Source organism: Myotis davidii, unplaced genomic scaffold, assembly GCF_000327345.1.
Source record: "Myotis davidii unplaced genomic scaffold, ASM32734v1 scaffold148, whole genome shotgun sequence".
Taxonomy (NCBI): Eukaryota; Metazoa; Chordata; class Mammalia; order Chiroptera; family Vespertilionidae; genus Myotis; species Myotis davidii.
The window spans coordinates 2964014-2983685 of NW_006299479.1; the positions used below are offsets into that span (position 1 = coordinate 2964014).

The following is a 19672-nucleotide window of genomic DNA, read 5'->3' on the forward strand; positions in this document are numbered from 1 at the left end:
CCATCTGCCCCCCCCCCCCCCACCTGACAGGGCTGAGCCGAGTCCCAGGTGGCTTCATCTCCACCCAGGAAGCCGCATGGATGCGCCCGCTTTGCTAGAAAACTAACCAGCTCCGTGCCCCCATAGCCACCCACCCCCCTGCTGTCCCCATTAACCACCCCCTCCACCTGTTTCCTTTCCTCTCCATGACCCCACAGGCTATGGCAGCCCCGGAGAGGGGTTACCCACCCAGACCCCTGAGTGCTCCTGGGCCACCTGTGCTGGGCAGAGCCCTGCCTCAGGGGCCTTCCTGCCTTTCCTGTGTGTCCCTAGGAGGCCACCAGCAAATGGGCACCGCAGGCTAAAAATAACAGCATCTGGTGGCGCCTTCGTGTATCCATGGCAACAGGCAGCAGCCTTTTCCTGCCGCTCTGGGTCTGACACTCAGCTCGGGTGCCAGGCCTTGGTGAAATCTCACGCGCCCCCACCCCCCCGCAACCCCCCATGGGCAGTGCTAGCCCATGACTGGCCCGAGACCAGCCAGTCTGGGGACCCTCCGACTCACAGAGGCCTGGGGGGGGGGGCCATGCCTGAAGCTTTGAAAGGAGCCTCCTTGTTTCTGGGGTAACCGGAGGCGACTAAGGAGGGACTGACAACCCATTGTCCCTTTAGACATTCGGGAATTCCCAGCAGAGGTTTGAAGTGGTTTCCTGGGGAGGTAACGCACATCTTGGAGGGACAGGGACACCCCAGCCTGGGCCTGGGCATCTGCCCAGGAGTCAATCTGCTTCCTCCAGGGTCTGGCTCTCTATCCCTCCCCCTCCCCCTTCCCGTTCCCTGCACGAGTCCCCCCTGAGTGGCCAGGAAGAGAATGCCCCAGGGATGGGAGTGCAGCAAGGAAGCTGATTGTTGAGGCTGAACGAGTGGCATCTCGTCCTGAGGCAGGGGTGGAGTTAGGGGCCAGGGAGAGGAGCCTGCCAGCCCCCTGGGCTCCTGCAGACCAGGTGGAGGGACGGTGCCTGAACTGGGCAGGGGGGGGGGGGGATCTGGCCTTCTGAAGGGGATCCAGAGTGATGGGGTTTTCTTCAGAACAAATCCAAGCCGCTGGGGACCTCCAGCCATTGCCCCCGGGGGTCGGCGGGCACAGATGCCGGCTGCTTTGCTCACACCCGGATCTCAGGAAGGGGAGATGCGTGGTGACTCCCTCAGCCCCATCCACCTCGATTCTGAGTTCTGGTTTCTTTTATGAAGCCCTTTAACAGATGCCTGGGAGTCCCCAGGATGCCTAGCTCCGGCGGGGGGGCGGGGGGGCGAGTATTCTGGTTTCCTCACTTCCATCCCAGGCACAGAACAAAGCCCGGCCCTCCTGCCTTTTCCTGGTGCCCAGGGCTCAGCCCACTTGTACAGCCAGCTGAGTGTGGAAGCCCTCATCTGGAGGGTCCCCCACATCTGCCTTCCCCAGCTCCAAGCCATTTGCATCCTGAGCTCAAAAAGTCACCTGAGTGGTCTCCCAGTCGCTTTTTTCCCCCACGGCTGAGAGCTACTCATAGAAATGCAAATCCGGTTTAATTAAGGCGGCTAATAAACAGCAATTACGTTGGCAGCGGCTTTTGTTTTGTTCCCAGCATAATATTACCTGTCCTGGGGTCCCTTTCTCTGCCTCCCTCGCTTCCTGCCACCTGAGCCCTGGCCTCTACCCAAGGGATTGGGAAGACTGGCACAGGGGCCTCCACCCTCTTACCCCTGGCTTCTACTGCCCACCCAGCAAGGGAATTGGCTGCAGAAATGACCAACTAGCCGCTCCCCCATGGGCCAGGCCAGGCGGGCATCAGCCAGGAGACTGGGGGTAGATAAAAGGCAGGCTAGACAAGAAGCACTGCTGGACTTCGGGTAGACTCGCTAGGCTGTCGGATGCAGCCATGGAGACAGGTACTCCAAAACTGTGCCTTGTCACACGTGCACAAGCACACATACATGCACACACACGTGCACACACCCATGTGTACAAACAGTGCCTTGTCACATGCACACAAACACACATGGATACATGTGCACGCACACATGCATATGCACAAACCGTGCCTTGTCACACACGCACAAGCACACATACATGCACACGCACACCCGTGCACACACATGCATATGCACAAACTGTGCCTTGTCACACACAAGCACACATACATGCACACGCACACACCTGCACACACACATGTACACACACATATGCACAAGCTGGATGAGAAGGTGTAGGGGTCAGCTTTGGTGCCATGCTCTCACCTGGGCCATCTGGGATCTCCTGAGACCTGTGTGAGAAGAGGGCTAAGAAGTGCCCAGTGCATTGTGCCTCTCCGGGGTGATTCTTTCCGCCCCCCTCAACATCACACACCATTTCTCTGCTGCCTCCCTCCAAACTCAGCCTTGCCCAGGACACCCCGTTTGTTAGGCAAGCGCGCCCTCTACTGGAGACCTGAGAAAATGGCTTGGACTGGAATATTAACCTGCTCACTTAGCACTGCTATACCCTTCCTCCCTGCAGCCCCCCACTCCCCTCTCAGGCGGACCACCTCCTTCCCAAAGCATTCCGTTCCCTATCCGCCAGGTAGAACTACCCTCTCTCCTCTGAGCGGCTGGCACTTCATCCGTACGCGCCTGGGGTCCCAACACTCGCCCCCTCTTCTCAGTCATTTCTGCTGTGGAGAAAGGGAGACCCCCTCCCTCCTCTGGTGGTTTTGGCTGGTGGAGTAATTGAACCGGTTTGTGCCAGATTAACAAGAGATAATCACCTAATTTACCTACATGCGTGCCTACGGGAGCTCCACCTGTGTGAGAGGGGTACAGGGAGTTAAAAGGAGGTGAATATGGCACCCCGAGCTAAGGAGAAGGTAGGCGGGCACCTTGGGGCTGCAGGGGGAGGCCAGAGCAGGACGGTGAGAGCAGCAGATGCCCAGTCACGCACAGTCTGCCCTGCTGTGCACACAGGTCAGGAATGCTCTCTCCGACCCTCTCATTACAGGGGAGGCCCCTCGTTTAAATTCTTACAGGCAGTTAAGGGGAGATGGGAGTTTCTCTGGAGCCCACACTCCACAGCAGCACATGTAGGGGTGACTCATTCTGAACCCCTGAATGTCTTCTGGGCCTTCTGATTCAGAGGCACCTGCTCATGACCCCTTAAGACAGTGATGGCGAACCTTTTGAGCTCTGCGTGTCAGCATTTTGAAAAACCCTAACTCAACTCTGGTGCCGTGTCACATACAGAAATTTTTTTGATATTTGCAACCATAGTAAAACAAAGACTTATATTTTTGAATCCGTGACGGGCGCCTTGCACTTCACCTGGTACGCACAAGCCTTCAGGACGTGTCTGCTGAATGACTGACGAAATGAATAAACTGAGCCCCCCCCCATGAGGGGCCCCGCCAGGGACCTGCCCTTCCTGAACCCCTGGTGTGATCTGTTTCCCCCACAGGCCCCCCCATCATCTCCAGCACCCAGACCCAGCACGCCCTCCACGGAGAGAAGGGCCAGATCAAGTGCTTCATCCGGAGCACACCGCCACCTGACCGAATAGTGAGTGCTCAGGGCGGGGAGGGGATCACAACCGCCCAGAGCTGTGGGCCTCCGGGGAGCCAGCCACCCCTGGGCTCCCTCACTCCCCCTGGCTCTCTGGGCAAGGCGTCCTGAGGACAAAAGTTGCGGGCGGGCGGTCTCGGGCAGGCGGTCTCAGGCAGGCGGTCTCCTCTTTCAGAGCAGGCTGTCCTGCAGGGTCTGTGGGCAGGTGTGTTTCCTGCCTTCCTGCCCTGGAGCTGGGCGCTGGCATCAGTAGTTCTAACAGAATTCTGCATCTTGGGGGCAGGGGAGCAAGTGGGGGGAGCAGAGAGCAAGTGGGGGGAGCCAGAGAGCAAAAGGGGGGAGCAGGGAAGCAAGTGGGGGAGCAGGGGGAAAAGAAAGATACACAATTTCTTCACCCTCCTGGGTTCAAGTTCTTGGCCAAATCCTACACAGAGTGCAGTTACAGTGGCAAACCCCTCTCCGCTCCTCCAGAGTCCCCCTCTCGGCCTCCGTCATGGAAAACGAAAGCTGCCTCATTCATCAAGTTTTCTCTCTAATAGTGTCCTTGTTCCCCCCACCACTACCCCCTTTCTCAGCACCCGTATCTCCACGCAGTGCAGCTGAGGCAGCCCCAGTCTACGCCTAGCCCTCCAGGCACTGGCATTGATGACAGGGAGCCTTGTGCCCGGCCCGCCTGAAGCTGGTGGAAGCCCAGGCATAAACCCAGGAGGGTGAACCCTGGGCAGCACTGGGGGAGGCGAGGCAGGGGTTGTGATTAGGAAGCCCAAGTCCGGGGATGGTCCTCCGGGCCATCTCCGAGGGGCAGTTCTACTTCTCATGGGCCAGCAGTGCCAGGGAGGTGGGGGGCGCTTGCCCGGCTGGGGTGTGGAGGCAGCACCCACTCAGATGCCATCCTGTACACGAGGGATTACTAGGGTGGTATTATTCTAACACACCCTCTCGGGCATTCCGTTAACTCACTGAAAGACTCGCACAAAGATTGCAAGAATTCACACAGAGAACGAACACCTTCACCTCCCTGTTCCCGTCACTCTTTTTATTATTGTTTTTTTCATTATAAGCACAACACAAGCCCACTGTCGCCCATCCCCTTCACCCTCGCACATCCTCAGTCTTCCTCCGCGTCGTGTCTAACTCTAGCCGCGGTGGGTTCTCACGGGACGGTTTCGGCCCCAGGGGGTGCGTGGCGTCACCTGGAGACCCCGTGGGTTGTCACACTGGAGGGCGCTGCTGGCTCTGTGCGAGAAAGAAGGCAGGATGCTGCCGCACAACCACCAGGCACAGGACAGCCCACGCCCCAGAAGGTCAACAGTGCGGGGCCCTCGGAGCGCGGTCCCACCTGCAGGACCACATTCTCGGGAACCTGAGCCAACAGGGCGGGCAGGGGCCTCCCGTGCTTTCGGGTGACGCAGCTCAGGGGGGAATTCAGCGATCACCCCTAGAAACCGAGCTAGATTAAGGTGATCACAGCTCTCGGAACATACTTGTGTCCAGACATGACACAAAGGTAACAAACTAGCCCTGGCCAGTTCCTCTCAGAGGTTAGAGCAGCGGTTCTCAACCTGTGGGTCGCGACCCCTTTGGCGGTTGAACGACCCTTTCACAGGGGTCGCCTAAGACCATCCTGCATATCAGATATTTACCTAAATCCCCAGTGCACAGGCGCCCGAGCAGCCGATCGATGTGTCTCTCTCACATCAATGTTTCCCTCTCCCTCCCTCTCCCTCCTTTCCACTCTCTCTAAAAATAAATCAATAGAAAAAAATATCCTCGGGTGAGGGTTAAAAAAAAAAAAGTAACAAAACTAGAGTCAGCCCCTCTGGGTTGGTCCTCTGCCTCCAGCAGCCAGGGGGCAGCACCAGGCTGGTGGGAGCATCCGGGAGACACTGGCACAGGCCAGCCCAGGGGGTCCCAGCCCAGGGGGTCCCATCACTGCCCGGACTCCCTCACTGGCCTGGAGAGGTGTCCAGTGCCAATGCATATGAGGACCCTCTTTGAAGGACATGCCCCCCGACGTGCCCAGCCTCTGTGTGTGCATATACGTGTGTGCATGTACGTGTGTGCATGTATGTGTGTACGTGTGTGTGTGCACAGGTTGACACTGTGTCGGTGGGGTGCTGTGTGCATGTGCCATGGCACGTGTTATGTATGTGTGGTGCATGCACACTTGCGGTGTGTTGGGGTGTGCGTGTACCTGTGTGTACGTGTGCCGGGGCTGGTGACAGCGGGCGTGCATGTGAGCCTGGCAGTGCCAGCCCTGCAGCACGAGGCGACGCGGTGGTCCCCATGCGGGTGGCCCAGGTGGGGTCTCCTCCTGACTCTGGCACCCCGGGCAGGCCTGGTCGTGGAAGGAGAATGTGCTGGAGTCGGGGACCTCGGGGCGCTACACGGTGGAGACGGTCAGCACGGAGGAGGGCGTCATCTCCACGCTGACCATCAGCAACATCGTGCGGGCCGACTTCCAGACCATCTACAACTGCACCGCCTGGAACAGCTTCGGCTCCGACACCGAGATCATCCGGCTCAAGGAGCAAGGTGGGACGGGGACCCTCCCGCCCTGGGCAGGGCCGGGCAAGGCCTCCCAGGCCTGGGGTCCCAGAGGCCTAGTGAGGCTGTGAGCGGGCAGGACCCAGGACAGGCTGCAGTGTTCCTCTCACCCACCAGGCAGCCTTGAGGCCAGGGCGGAGCCCGCACAGGAGGCCAGGAGGCCAGAGGAGTAGGAAGCTGCTCAGGGAGGTGGCCTGTCAGGGTGAGGTTTTCCGGGAAGGGGACTCCAGAGCGAGCCAAGTTCATGGCCGTGCTGAGCCGCCAGCACCTTCTAACGGCCCCGCTTGCCTGCGCTCAGCATTTACCTGGTCTGACGCCAAGGTGCCCTCAGGACCATGTGACCCGCTGAGGGGCAGCCCGCGACCCTGGGCGGGACACAGGGAGACCCCAAGGTGGATGTGTTGGGGAACCTGGCCTAGCCAGTTAGCACGACAACCAGTCCAGACACCCCAAAGTCCCCCAGAGGCACCCAAGCTGAGCTAAAGGGAGGCGACTGAGCTGCCCTAGCCACTGGGTGGGGGAGCCCAGACCCTCTGCAGTTCCCCCTGGGACATGGGAGACTCCTGGGCCAAGGGGCTGAGCAAGAGGCAGCCAGGGGAGCTGTTCTGGGCAGAAGGGTTCAGTGGGAGGGGCAGGGGAGGTGAGAAGGAGAAGGAGGGAGGGGGTAGGTTCACTGTGACTCTGGGTGCAGACTGCCCAGCTCCTGGTCATGAAGTCCAGTCTCTGCTCAAAGGTCTCACATCGTCGGGGGTGGGTGCATGGAGTGGGATCCGGGGGAGCTCGGGGCAGCCGCTGCACACTGGGTCCTGAGATGGGCTGCAGACCTTGTCCCTCTGCCAGGGTCATCCAGGGGGCCTCAGCCGTGGCACTCTCTGACCCCTCTAAGATGAAGGCCTCCCCACAGGCTGTCAGGCCCTGGCAAAGGCTCTGGGCCAAGCAGGTGGTCCCCGCTGGGCCCTCGGGCCTCCAGGACCCTGTGGGTCACAGCGTCTCCCCACCCCTCTCCCCTAACAGGTGCTGCTGCGCATAATGCTTTGCACATACTTTGCATAACATCATCCACACATCATCCCAAACCTCCGGTGCCTGTTGCTTCCCCTCCATGTCTTCCCCTTGGTGCCCCCACCCCCCATGCTCTCCCCTTAGTGTTCTCACTCCCCTCCCAGAACCCCGCCCCCCTCCACTCAGCCTTCACTTCTCTCCCTGGCCCCTTCCCCCTGAGTCTCTAAGTCTCTCTGAGTTCAGTTGGGATGGCCTGCGTCTATTGGGGAGTCCCGAAGGCATGATTGAGGAGGGAGCCCCCACACCCCAGACCCCTGCAGGTGGCGGTCCCCCCAGTCCCACCCCACAGGCCCTGGCGGTGGACGCTTGCTTTATTTCCAAACAGGTTCGGAAATGAAGTCGGGAGCCGGGCTGGAAGCAGGTACGGAAGGAGACATGAGAACTCCCTGGGCTGGGGAAACGGACCTCAGGGCCAGTGGGGGAGGGAACCCCAAAGGGAGTAGGGAGGCCTGTGCAGGCTGCTAACTTCTCCGCCCTCCCCCATCTCGAGGGGTCGGTGTAATCAGAGCAGCAGGGAGAGGGGTTCCCAGCCACACGGGTCAAGGAACCCCAGACGCCCCCAGAGCCACAGGCTGCTTGCTGCAGGGACCAGGCTCCTGTTCCCCCTGCTCTGTTCCTCCCGTCCCTTCCCTTCAAAGCCCTGGCTCCTGCCCTCTGGGACAGCCTCCCTCTATCTCCATGGTCTTCCTGCCCTTCCTGCTTCTCACATCATCACCAGCTCAGCAGGGGCCTCCAGGGGCCGGGGCCTCCAGCCTGCTGTGGCCTGCGCCATCCATGCTAATCCATGCTTGCTCGCGGCTGCCTGCTCCCCACGCCTGCCATTCGCCTGCCATTCCCCAGGGCGCTGTCCCACCACAAGGCACCTGGCCCCAGAGTGGCTGTCAGGATCCCTGGGTTGAGCTGCTCTGTCTTGAGCCCCACAGGAAATGGTCCCCCCACCACCCCCTTCCAAGCAGAAACCCAGCAAAGAGGATCAGGGCCTTGCAAACCTGATCCCCCAGGCTGACCAAGGACAGGCCGAGGGTGTGGGTTCTCTGCCCTGGTTCCCCCACCACGCTGGCCCGGAAAGGAGGTGGGGCCGGTCAGTTCCTTCAACCCGCTTCTATGCCACATGTGTCTGTCCACCCTCACCCAGAGGTCCCCGCCCCCTCCTGGCTGGGACTCCACCTCCTCAGATGAAGAGGGGGCTGAATGAAGGGTGGCTCCTTCCCCCAGTCCCTCTCTCTCCGGGGGACATCGGAGGGGTGCTGTGTCCAGGCAAGGACCACCAGCACAGCGGGCAGAGGCCAGGCCTCAGGAGGCCAGGCAAGGCCGCAGAGGAATGCCACCCACCCCCCCCCCAACCCCCTCGCCTCCGTCAGGCCCTCCTATCCCCCTGCCCTCCTTCTCCAGAGAAGATGATGCCGTCCAGCTGCAAACAGCTGAGGGACAGGTGGCTCACAGGATGCCAGAGGCAGAATGGGCTTCCCTGGTTCTCTGGTTTCACAGCCGAGACCCCAGGTGAGGCCCAGAAGGTTCGGGAGCCTTCCATGGTCACCCCTGGGCTCTGAGCTCCGCTGAGACAAGACCAAGTCATTCCAAGGAAACTTGCTAGGTGGCCGAGGAGAACCCCGGTCAAGCCCAAATCAAACACAAAAGCACAGAGCCAACGAGCTTCCCAAAGCAGTTTCCCTTTCCCGACGGAATGAAAACCGGAGACAGAATCCTCCGTGTGTCAGAGCAAGGTCAACCGAGGTCCAGTCCTTCGCTCCTGACTGTGGAAACTCCCCAAGCACCTGCCTTGTCCATCCCTGAGTGTTTGCCCCACCCACCTCCTCCCCACCCTCCCTGCCTCTCCCACAGTGGCCCCGGCCACCGGCAGGCAGGTCACAGGGAGCTGGTGTGTGAGTCCTGGGCTGGAAGGATGTACCGGCAATCACCACCACCACCACCACCACTACCGCCGCCAACCATCCGCACCTTCTCCGGCCAGGCAGAGACCAATCGCCTCCCCCAGGCAGCATCTCCAACAGCCAGGGTTGCAGTTTTCTTCTCCTTTTTAAAAAAATATTTTTTTATTGATTTCAGAGAGGACGGGAGAAGGAGAGAGAGAGAGAAACATCACTGATGAGAGAGAATCACTGATCAGCTGCCTCCTGCACGCCCCACACTGGAGATTGAGTCCTCAATCTGGGCATGTGCCCCGACCGGGAACCAAACCGTGACCTCCTGGTTCATAGGTCAACACTCAACCACTGAGCCATGCCAGCCGGGCTCTTCTCTTTAAATAAACTAACAATGAGAGGCTAACCCACAGCCCAAGACAAACAACTAGATGTCCCAGTCATCCGCCTTGAGAATGTGGAGTGGGCTGGAGGGAGGGAGCACTAACGCTACGAGGAAATTTCCTCCCTTTACGATTTAGATCCGCGACAGTCCTCCTTCCCATATGGAAACAGGCCGGAGGCTGAATGGGTCTGGGGGCCAGGCTCAGTTCCGAGGCCTTTAGCTGCATTCCCTCACCTAAACCCCGTAGCACAGTCCTGCCTGGGCAGTGTAACCATCCCACTTCACAGATAAGAGAGGTTAAGTAAGTTGCTCAGAAGTAATGGCGTCTGGGCTGTACGGAGCATGGGAGATTTGGCAGCTGCTGTGTGATAACAGTGGACGGAGCTGGGCAGGATCGGAGAGGGGGCTGGGGAGGAGGGGTAAGAGGAGACCCAGATTTGCCCTGGCCCCACTGATGCTGAGTGTCCTTGACCAAGTCACTTGACTTCTCTGGACCTCCGTGTTTCCCTCTGTAAAGGAGAGATGTGGACTCAGTGGGCCCTCAGGTCTCGGTGCCCCTGCAGTCTCCAGTTCTATTCCCCATGGACTATTCCAGGCCCCACATCATGTGCTCAGGCCCCAAAGACCAGGGCTATCTGGAAGAGCACCCCCCAAACCCCACCCCAACACCACCCTCCCTACCCTCATCTCTCCTGGGCTGGGGCAGGCACAGACCACAGAGACCCAGTCAGGAGCAGGGCTTTGCCTAGCTGCAGTCCTGGGCCCCTTCAGAAAGGTTGCCAGGATGCCCAGAGGACTGGCCTAGGAGAGGAAGGAGCAGGACTGGGGGTGTGGGGGGAGCGGGCAAGGAAAAGGGGCACTTCTCCTTAAAGACAGAGAGCTGGAATCCTGCTCTCCTGGTCCGGAAGATGGGCCTGACACCTATAACTGCAGAAGCCCAGAAGGCCCCTAGGGGGCGCTGCTCCAACCTGAGGACTAATTCTAAAGGCTGGGTGTCTGTGCCCAGCCCCTTGCACCTGGGAAAGGGACGAGAAGGAAAATACAACCCGAACGGACAAAGACAGTGACTACAGTCATTTTCCAAAAAGAAGCCAGGACTTGGGGATATTCTTCAGCCACTGCGTGATGGACCGGCTGAACCCCCTGGAAATCTGAAGTGCCAGCCTTGCCTCTCACCTCCCCTGTCCCCTCCCCGGCCCCCTCCTTTGTCTGCTTGCCTCCCTCTCCCACCACCACTGCTCCCCTGTCTTCCTCCTGCCCTCTCCCCCTCCCCATGTCCCACCTGAGCTGCCCTTGTTAGACTCTGCCTGGGCCTGCCCAACACCCCCTACAGGCACTTCCCAGAAGGGCCCTATGCAGGGCTCTAGCCCCGCTTGACAGAGGCTGCACCGGAGGGAACTGGGTGAGGCCCCAGGGAGTGTGGGCTGCTGGATCCCTGGTGAGCTGTGCCTGCTTCTCTCCCCCAGAGTCCGTGCCGATGGCCGTCATCATCGGGGTGGCCGTGGGAGCCGGCGTGGCCTTCCTCGTGCTCATGGCAACCATCGTGGCCTTCTGCTGTGCCCGCTCCCAGAGAAGTACGGGAGGGGCCCCGGGATCTCGGGGACGGGGACAGAGAGAAAGCCAGGCTTAGGCCGCCCCCAGAGCAAGTGGGCATTTCTCCGAGAGGGAGCTGGACTGCACTAAACCTCCCCAGACAGGGCAGTTGGCCAGCACTGGGGATTGAACACGTGTAGCCGGAGAGAATGCTGGAAATCCCGCCCTCCGGGGCCAGCAAGTCCAACCTGAAAAGCTGGTCCCCTCCACTCCAGGCTAAGCGGCCTGGACGCCCCGGTGGTGTGGCCTCAGGACCTCCCTCACCACTCTCTCCATGGAAACGCCAGGGCCCCAGATTTTAGCCAGAATTTTCTAATAGGTTGCCAACTGAAAGCCGGCTGCCTCCTCTAGAGTTTGCCCCGTCTCCATCCTGAAAGCTTTAACTCAGGAGCGGCAGCACGGCAGGGATATCTCTGCTTCGGGCGGGAGGTTGACCAGTAGGTCCTTTCTAACAGTCAGGTGTGTGATGCTCTGAAGGGGGAGCTCAGAGCCTGCTACAGGGGGTCAGAGAAGACCCCCAGAAGTGGGGAGACTTTAGCAGCATGAAAGGACCTCACTCCGGGTGGTGGACGAAGGGATGAGGACAGCCTCGTAAGCCCTGGAAATTGTAGTAATGGGCTGAGGTGCGTGTAACCGGGAGCCCACTGAGCCCCAGATCCCTCAGCTCATCTAGACAGGGTTCTGCTGGCAGGAGGGACGTGGTGAAGCCGCAGGGTTCGGGGGCTGGAGGGTAAACTCCGGGGGCCACGGGGGTGTGGGAGGGGCTGGCCGTCTCGGGCCCTGATGCCTGAGGATGCAGCCGGAACCTGTCATCTCCACGTTCCTATTTTACGTCCAGATCTCAAAGGTGTTGTGTCGGCCAAGAACGATATCCGTGTGGAGATCGTCCACAAGGAGCCTGCCTCTGGCAGGGAGGGCGAGGAGCACCCCACCATCAAGCAGCTGATGGTGAGAATGCTGTCCTACTCCCACCCCACCCCAACCCCTGAGCCCCGAAGTCCTGGACGACAAGCCCCACCCCACCCCAGGAGCCTGAGGTGCTTCATGAAGCAGCGCATCCGTCACAACGCGCCCTTCCGCCTATCACAGGCCAGGTGCCTGCTCTCGGCCCACAGAGAATGATCCTATGTCTGCTGTGCTGCGCTGGGGGTTCTAGAGACGCCACAACATCTAAGGGGCAGCCCCAGCTTTCACAGAACCTGGCCAATCGGTAGGGAGAGAAGACACGCATAAATAACCACAGGATGTTGCCATACAACTTATCATTCTACACACCTACACCCACAGATATCACAGATATTCAGTATATACCCCATGTCTCAATTACCCCCTCTCCCCCCCTGCCCCCCAAAAAGAAAAAGTCTTCAAGAGGCATAGGTTCCTCTTCCGGAACTGACTTGCATACCGTAAGCAAATCAGAACTTCTCCAGCGGCCCACGCCTGTTCCTCCTCCCAACTGTGCAAACAGGCCTGAAACACGGCTAGGAAACCCTCGTGGTGATCGGCGGAAGGGGGACAGATCATGGGCTGCTCTGTGCCTTAGTCTGCTCATCTGGGAAACGGGAATGAAAGTAAGAATATACGGGCCACGCTGAGGGCTAGATGGCAAACCCCCCAGAGCCTGTGGAGCACAGCCAGCTCTTGAGATGTCAGCTGCCTGTGCGGAAGTGCCACGTGGGGAGCAGCTCCTGAGGTTATTTAGATCAATTAACACACCCACTGTGTGCTACCTGTGCTTTATTTTTCACCTGGAGTGTAAATTATTTTAATTCTCGGAAATTTAGAACAATGCCGCTGCATTCATTCATTCATCTGACACAAACCTAACATTGGTAACAGCCCTACTCTATGTAGATCAGGCACTGCACTAGGCGCTGGTAAATGAAGGAATTAATCAAAAGCATGCACTTGATTCCATCCCAAAAGCATTTAAGTCAATGACCACAACACCGAAGGCGCTGTACCAGGTGTGCTGAGGACCGAATGAGAAACAGGAAGTGGTATTTTTTTCTTCAGCATTGTGGTATCTGTTAAGGAAAACAACTGAGTACATCTACGTCATTGCTGTGTGGCCAAGGTCACCGTGATTCACGGTGACTCCTTCCGAATGCCTTCCCTAAGCCCAGCACTGATGACACACCACCCTGCTGGGGCCCAACCTGTGCCCTGCTGGTTGAAGCTCTGTAATGATTGTTTTTATTGATTTTTTTTTTTAGAGAGAGAGGAAGGGAGAGGGATAGAGGGATAGAAACATTAATGATGAGAGAGAATCATTGATCAGCTGCCTCCAGCACACCCCGACTGGGGATCAAGCTCACAACTCGGGCATGTGCCCTGACTGGGAATCGAACCAGTGACTTCCTGGTTCGTGGGTTGGTGCTGAGCTGCACTGGCCGGGCGAGGTTCTGTGGCTATTGACCTACAGATCCATCATCCTGATAAGAACAGCTGTATCATGATCTCTGTGAACCTGGCCCTTAGCGCAGTGCTTGCCCTGGAATTGAGGAAATGCTCAATCTGAATTGAATTGAATCAGCCAAGTGAGAGCTCTGTAGGGAAGTAAGCTCAGTCTTAGAGACCTGCCCCTCCCCCCTAATGCAGGCTTCTTTCGCGTTGGCCTCTCCATCTCTTCCTTGGGGCGAGTGGACAGCTAGCCCACCGCCGGCCCGCTGAGCAGCCATCTTTGGGTTGCAGATGGAGCGGGGAGAATTCCAGCAAGACTCCGTCCTCAAGCAGCTCGAGGTCCTCAAAGAAGAAGAGAAGGAGTTTCAGAACCTGAAGGTAGGCGTGGCCCCGAGCTGTAGGACTGGGTGTCCCCTGGCCTTCAGCACCGAGGACCCAAGCCCCGGTCCAGACAGACCATGGCAGCAAATAGAAGAGAAAGGCCAGAGCTCACCTTGGGGCAGGTGCCTCTCCTCTCCCTAAAGTGGGAGCCTCCCTATCCACTCCCCTCCCCCCGCTGTGAGCACCTGCTGTCTCAGCCCCACACTAAGGAGGCAACCGAGTTCAGGTGGAGGTCCCCAGCTCTCCTCCCCCACAGCCTTTTCACAGATGCATTTGAATACTAAGCATCCATCTTCTGGACAAAAACAAAAAAAAACAGTCTGGTTCTCAAAGGACTTTGCATTGTGCTGACATCACTAAAGCTACCCTGCACCCTCCCTGCAGCGCCCTCCCTCTGCGCTGCCACCCGAACACCTGGCAGCCCTCTCTTCCCCGGGATAACCCTTCCAGACCCCCTCTCCCCCGTCTCCCCTGCTGTCCCCCCTCCAGTCTGTGGAGCACCACTCCACCCCCACCATCTCGCTGTCCAGCTGCCAGCCGGACCTGCGCCCTGCGGGCAAGCAGCGCGTGCCCACGGGCATGTCCTTCACCAACATCTACAGCACCCTGAGCGGTCAGGCCCGCCTCTATGACTACAGCCAGAGGTTCGTGCTGGGCATGGGCAGCTCGTCCATCGAGCTCTGCGAGCGCGAGTTCCAGCGGGGCTCCCTCAGCGACAGCAGCTCCTTCCTGGACACGCAGTGCGACAGCAGCGTCAGCAGCAGCGGCAAGCAGGACGGCTACGTGCAGTTCGACAAGGCCAGCAAGGCCTCCGCCTCCTCCTCCCACCACTCGCAGTCCTCCTCGCAGAACTCCGACCCCAGCCGACCCCTGCAGCGGAGGATGCAGACTCACGTCTGAGGATCGCGGTCCAGCCCGCGCAGGCGGGGTGGCGGGGGGGCGGAGGCCACCGCACGTCCTGGCTCTCCAGTTAGCTCGGGGACTGTGTAGAGGACCCCAGAACCGGCAGCCTCCAGGACAGCCCGAGTGCCTCTGCCACCACCCTCCTGCGAAGCCCTGATCAAGCACAAATCTGGGTCCCCAGCGGCCGAGGCAGAGGCACGAGGTGGGGGTGCCGGAGGAGGAGGCAGGAGGATGCAGCTGAGCACCATGCTCCCTGCAGGACCCTGGCTGGTCCCCAGCCCTTTCCTGGAGGCCCCTCCCTACCGCTCCTTCCACAGGCACTCCAGGCAGCTAGAACTTGGCTTTCATGAAACTGCCGATCACTCTCCAGTCTCCCCGTGAGCTCTGCCCCTTGCTGCCCAAAAGCTCTACCCCTGTGCCTGTGCCCCTGTGCAACTCTAGCGAGAAGAGGGGGGAAGGCTTCCCCTGACACAGAGCTGCCCCAGTGCCGCATCGCCCTCTGCTGCTCAGAGCCAGGAACGGCCTGGACACAGGACCAGCTGTCACACACTGGCTGGCAGCCTGCCCCCAATTTGTTTGGTGTTTCTCGTGCCCATACTCTTGCAGTTCTGTCCCTGGACTGATGCCTCTGGACTCTGAGGTGGGACTGGCCCGATGAGAGACTGGTGTCCTGAGAGGGGGAGGAGGTGGGTGAGCACCTCACCTGGGGAGTGCCTCACCGGACACACACCCCTCCCAGGCTGTGAGCCTCACACCTTCCCACCCACCCTGCTTTGCATAGTCCCCTCTCCTCCACTGGCACATCTGAGTTAATACAAGGGGTGCAAGTGGTTCTTTGGTCAGGGGGGCGGTGTTTCCTGCGAGAGGTAGGTTTGAGGGGACTAGAGGTCAGGGCTTTAAGATAACAAGACGGGCTTTCTCAGCTGATGAGACTCTGGGGCCCTGGATCCACACCGGGAGCAGTGGCCTTGTCTTCAGGGAGACTCCGTGGGCAAGAGAGAAAGCCTGTCGCCGCCTCCCCCCTCCTGCTCAGCACCCGAGAATAAATGTTAGGGTTGTTCCTCCAGCAACATTCGTTCTCCCCTTTTGTTCCCGCAAAGCCACCGGAGGAACCCAGTGTTCTGGGGCCCACGGCTCTTTGCCCTCCTTTGATTGGATTTCCCAGACAATGAAGACAGCCGGTATCGCTGGTTGTGGTGGCGGCCCATAGCTCTCCTGGTGGCCGTGCCCAACCAGGAGGGGCGCAGCAGCAGGACTCACCAGCCACCTGGCTCATGCCATGTCCAGCTTAGAGGCCACATGGCCCTGCTGGGCCCTGGAGGGTCCCTCGAGGTCTCTCCGCAACATTCTGCAAGGGAAGCGCCTTTCTTTGGGGGTTCAGGGGAGAAGGCCCTCTTCAAGGAATCAATGGCACCAAAAACCACAACCCTCCAGGACTCGAACCGCGTCCCAAGGGTGGCCTCGCTTGGGTGGGAAGCTTGCTGTCGTGACAGAAGAGGGGAAGGGAAGGGTACACAGAGGCAAGTTGTAGAGGGCTCGTTCCGGGAGCAGGCATCACATGGACCTTGGGAGAACCCAAAGGGTCGCTAAGGCTGGCATTCCCCATATGTTTTAGACCCTTCTTCTCCAGCTCCCCCCACAGTCCTCACCATCGTGGGAACCTCCACCACAGAAGTCTGTGTTTCTTTCCATACACTGAGTCCTCGGATGGCCCCCACCCACAGGTTTGCCGGCTGCCTTCTTAGCACCTCCCCCCAGGAGGGTGTTCAGTTTCCACCGGGTTTCCTGTCGCTGCAGAGCCCCCAGGGCCCCAGATGGCTTCCGGTGCAGCCCCCAAGCCCGAGGGAGCAGAAACTGATGAGAAGTAGAAGCAATACACCCCAGTCCCATATCCTGCTCCTCGGACCATCCTGGCCCCGCCCAGACGCCAAGGTATTGGCCCCTGCGCACTCTAGGTTAATCTTGACGGGACTTCTCCTTTCCGTGGATGTGTTGCCTTTGCCAAAAGGGAACAAGATTCCAAGACCAGATGCAAAATGCCTTGGTGTGCTAGAATAAGGAAGGGTGACTTCAGAGGGTTCGCCCACCCATTTGTCTGGTCTTCCCCGCCCTGGACCTGGGTGGGGAGTCTTCCCCCTAACCCCCACCACAGCCTTCCTTGCCCCTTGCCCTCTGACACACACACACACATACACACACGCCCATACACAGCATTCATAATGGGGTGAAGGCGTCCATTCTTTCCGGAAACCCCAGGTTATGACTCAGAATCACCCAAAGCACAGGGAAGAAAGCTGTTCTCCTGTAGAACAGACGGAGCTGGTCTTGTGTCCCACTGTGGGCACTCCCCGAGAAAGCATGCGGACTGTCGTAGAAGGGAACGGAGTCCTGATGGGGCCGAGCAGTCCAGACTCAGCCAGCCCGTGCCCAAGGCCCTGAGTTCCTCCAATGCACAAACACAGCATAGCTGTGTGTGAGTGTGTGTGTGTGTGTGTGTGTGTGTGTGAGAGAGAGAGAGAGAGAGAGAGAGAGAGAGAGGGGGAAACTTCATTGATGATAGAGAATCACATCCTGGTCTGGAATGGTGAGGCATTCAGAAGAGTCTCGCCTGAGCTGTGTGCATCCCTCAATTGTCTCCAGCCCTACTTACTTCTCCCACAGGAGCGAGGGTGCAAAAAAGCTGGTAAAGGAAGGTGTAATAAAAAAAAACAAAACAACTAACTAACAAACAAAAACCAGAAAACTTTAAAGCCATGGGTACCCCCGAATTCCCCTGTAGGCGATTTCAAATGAACGGAAATGAGTCTACATTTGTAACCTCACTGAATGCTCACCATTCGACCAAGTCTTACCATCTTACCGGCAAGGGAATGAGGCTTAGAAAGACCCCAAAAGACTTGCCCTAGGCCTGGGTCACAGAGCGAGCGGGTGGCACACAGATTTCAACACCCGTGACTTCCTCTGTAAAATGTGTCCACCCCCACAGTCCCGACCCAAGGCCACTTTCATCCTAGAGACTGTGATGAGCCGGCCTGTGGTAAAGGCCATCTGCTTGCACCCGCTCTGAGGTGGCTGAGCCGGGGCGGAAGGCGGGGCTGGCATCCTCCACCTCCAGTCCCCGAATGACCTGGAAAAAGCACGGCTCCCCGGGAAACAAAGCTATTCAGTGTATCAAGTCCCCCCCTCCCCGACCAAGGCCAGTGTCCAGTTTGCTGATAGTTTTTAAACTCACTGTTGGCTCCGAGTCCCTGGCCGGGAGCCCGGTTTCTAATTCTCAGGCCCGCTATCAGTCTGGAAAGGCCAGAGTTGTTTCCACCACCTCTTCAGCTTTCCCGGCACAGGAAGTGCTGTCGCTGGGGGAGCTAAGGACCGCCTGGGATCCGGGCCTGGCCCAGCCTATGGACACAAGTGCTGCAGAGCCCTAGGCCTCGGGGCTTCCGGAGAGGAAGGGACCCGGGGACACGGCAACAAGCAGGCTGCTGTCCTCGGGAGATTTCTCAGGGGTCGCCTCTCTCTCTTCCCGTCGGTATGGGGAGGCGTACACACCGTGTATGGCAGTGGTTCTCAACCTTCTGGCCCTTTAAATACAGTTCCTCATGTTGTGACCCAACCATAAAATTATTTTCGTTGCTGCTTCATCACTGTCATGTTGCTACTGTGATGAATCGTCATGTAAATATCTGATAGGCAGGATGGTCTTAGGCGACTCCTGTGAAAGGGTCGTTCAACCGCCAAAGGGGTCGCGACCCACAGGTTGAGAATCGATGGTGTATGGCGTCTGCTATCAAGGAATCAGCTCGGAAATCCCAAGGTACACGCCCCAAGTTCAAGGAGCTCTTCCCAGGTACTGTGTGTGGCGTGTGATGGCACCAGAGAAGAAGACCAAGGCCGTCCTGCAATGGGTTTCTTCTCTAGGAAGTTTCCCCATCGGAGAAACTCTTTATTCAAATAAAAGCATACGGATTTAAATAAAAACTAGCCTCATTTGCATATAGGTTTTTGTTTAACATACCACTCCGTGTGCCTACCTGAAGGAACAAAACCACGTAGACGTCAGCCTATGACATCTCAACCGAATCTTGAATTTGACTTCCCCTTAGAGAAAAATGTCTTTTAGGAGCCTCTTACCTAAGTTGTTTTCAGATGTGACCACATACCAGCCGTTGGCTATGCAAATGTCAAAACTCCCAGCAACCTTTGAGAAGTCGACCGCTGATAGAGATCTCTTGTCCTGACCTTTGCTTCTCACGTCCAGTAAGAATCATTGATTGGCTGCCTTCTGCACTCCCCCTCCCAACTCCCAATAGGGGCCAAGCCCACAACCTGGGCATGTGCCCTGACCAGGAATCAAACCGTGACCTCCGGGTTCATAGGTTGACGCTCAACCAACCACTGAGCCACACCAGCCGGGCTTAGCCCTCATCTTTCAAAGGCCTTTTGTGAACACACACGGTTCGCATTGACTGGGGTCTACATCCCTGGTGCCGATAGCCGCCTGCCACTCCATGTTCCCAGCTCTCCCCTCTGGAACAGTCCACTGAGCTTCCCCACAGGGCTGGGACCTCCTCAACCCCTGGGCCACCCCCCACAGACTGGGGAGGTCAGCCATGCAAAGGCATCTATCTCCTTTGGCTGCTTCTTAACCTCATGGCCCGGGGGAAAGTCTCAGATTGCCATGAGAACACTCAAGAGGGTCCTTTAGAGCTGTCTTTCTTGTGGTGAATCTAAAGTTCTGGACTCAAAGACGAGGTAGGCGACGTCTCAGGAAACAGGACTTGGGAGGACTGGGCTCTTAGTAAGTGAAGCTCCTGTGACATCTGCTCCTAGTGATGCCAGGGGCACTGCTTGCAATAGGACCTGAATACAGGGAGGCTCCCCCTGAAGGTCACCCCAAAGTCAGGTTCAGGTCACTCCAAAGTCAGGTTCAGGTGGACGACGTTAAAGATACTGCCTTGGCCTGCCTTGT

General features: G+C 58.3%; 1 protein-coding gene across 1 annotated transcript in view; it reads left to right on the plus strand.

Moving 5' to 3' along the window:
* KIRREL3 (kin of IRRE like 3 (Drosophila)) overlaps positions 1–15772 on the plus strand; it is a 117555-nt gene extending 101783 nt beyond the window's left edge. Inside the window, exons 11-18 of the mRNA XM_006775095.2 lie at positions 3446–3546; positions 5886–6084; positions 7484–7519; positions 10893–11000; positions 11858–11967; positions 13714–13921; positions 14013–14029; positions 14293–15772. Of these exons, the coding sequence (XP_006775158.1) occupies positions 3446–3546; positions 5886–6084; positions 7484–7519; positions 10893–11000; positions 11858–11967; positions 13714–13921; positions 14013–14029; positions 14293–14703 (1190 nt within the window). The 3' untranslated portion in view covers positions 14704–15772. The remainder of the gene's footprint in view (positions 1–3445; positions 3547–5885; positions 6085–7483; positions 7520–10892; positions 11001–11857; positions 11968–13713; positions 13922–14012; positions 14030–14292) is intronic.
* The last annotated feature ends 3900 nt before the right edge of the window (positions 15773–19672 follow it).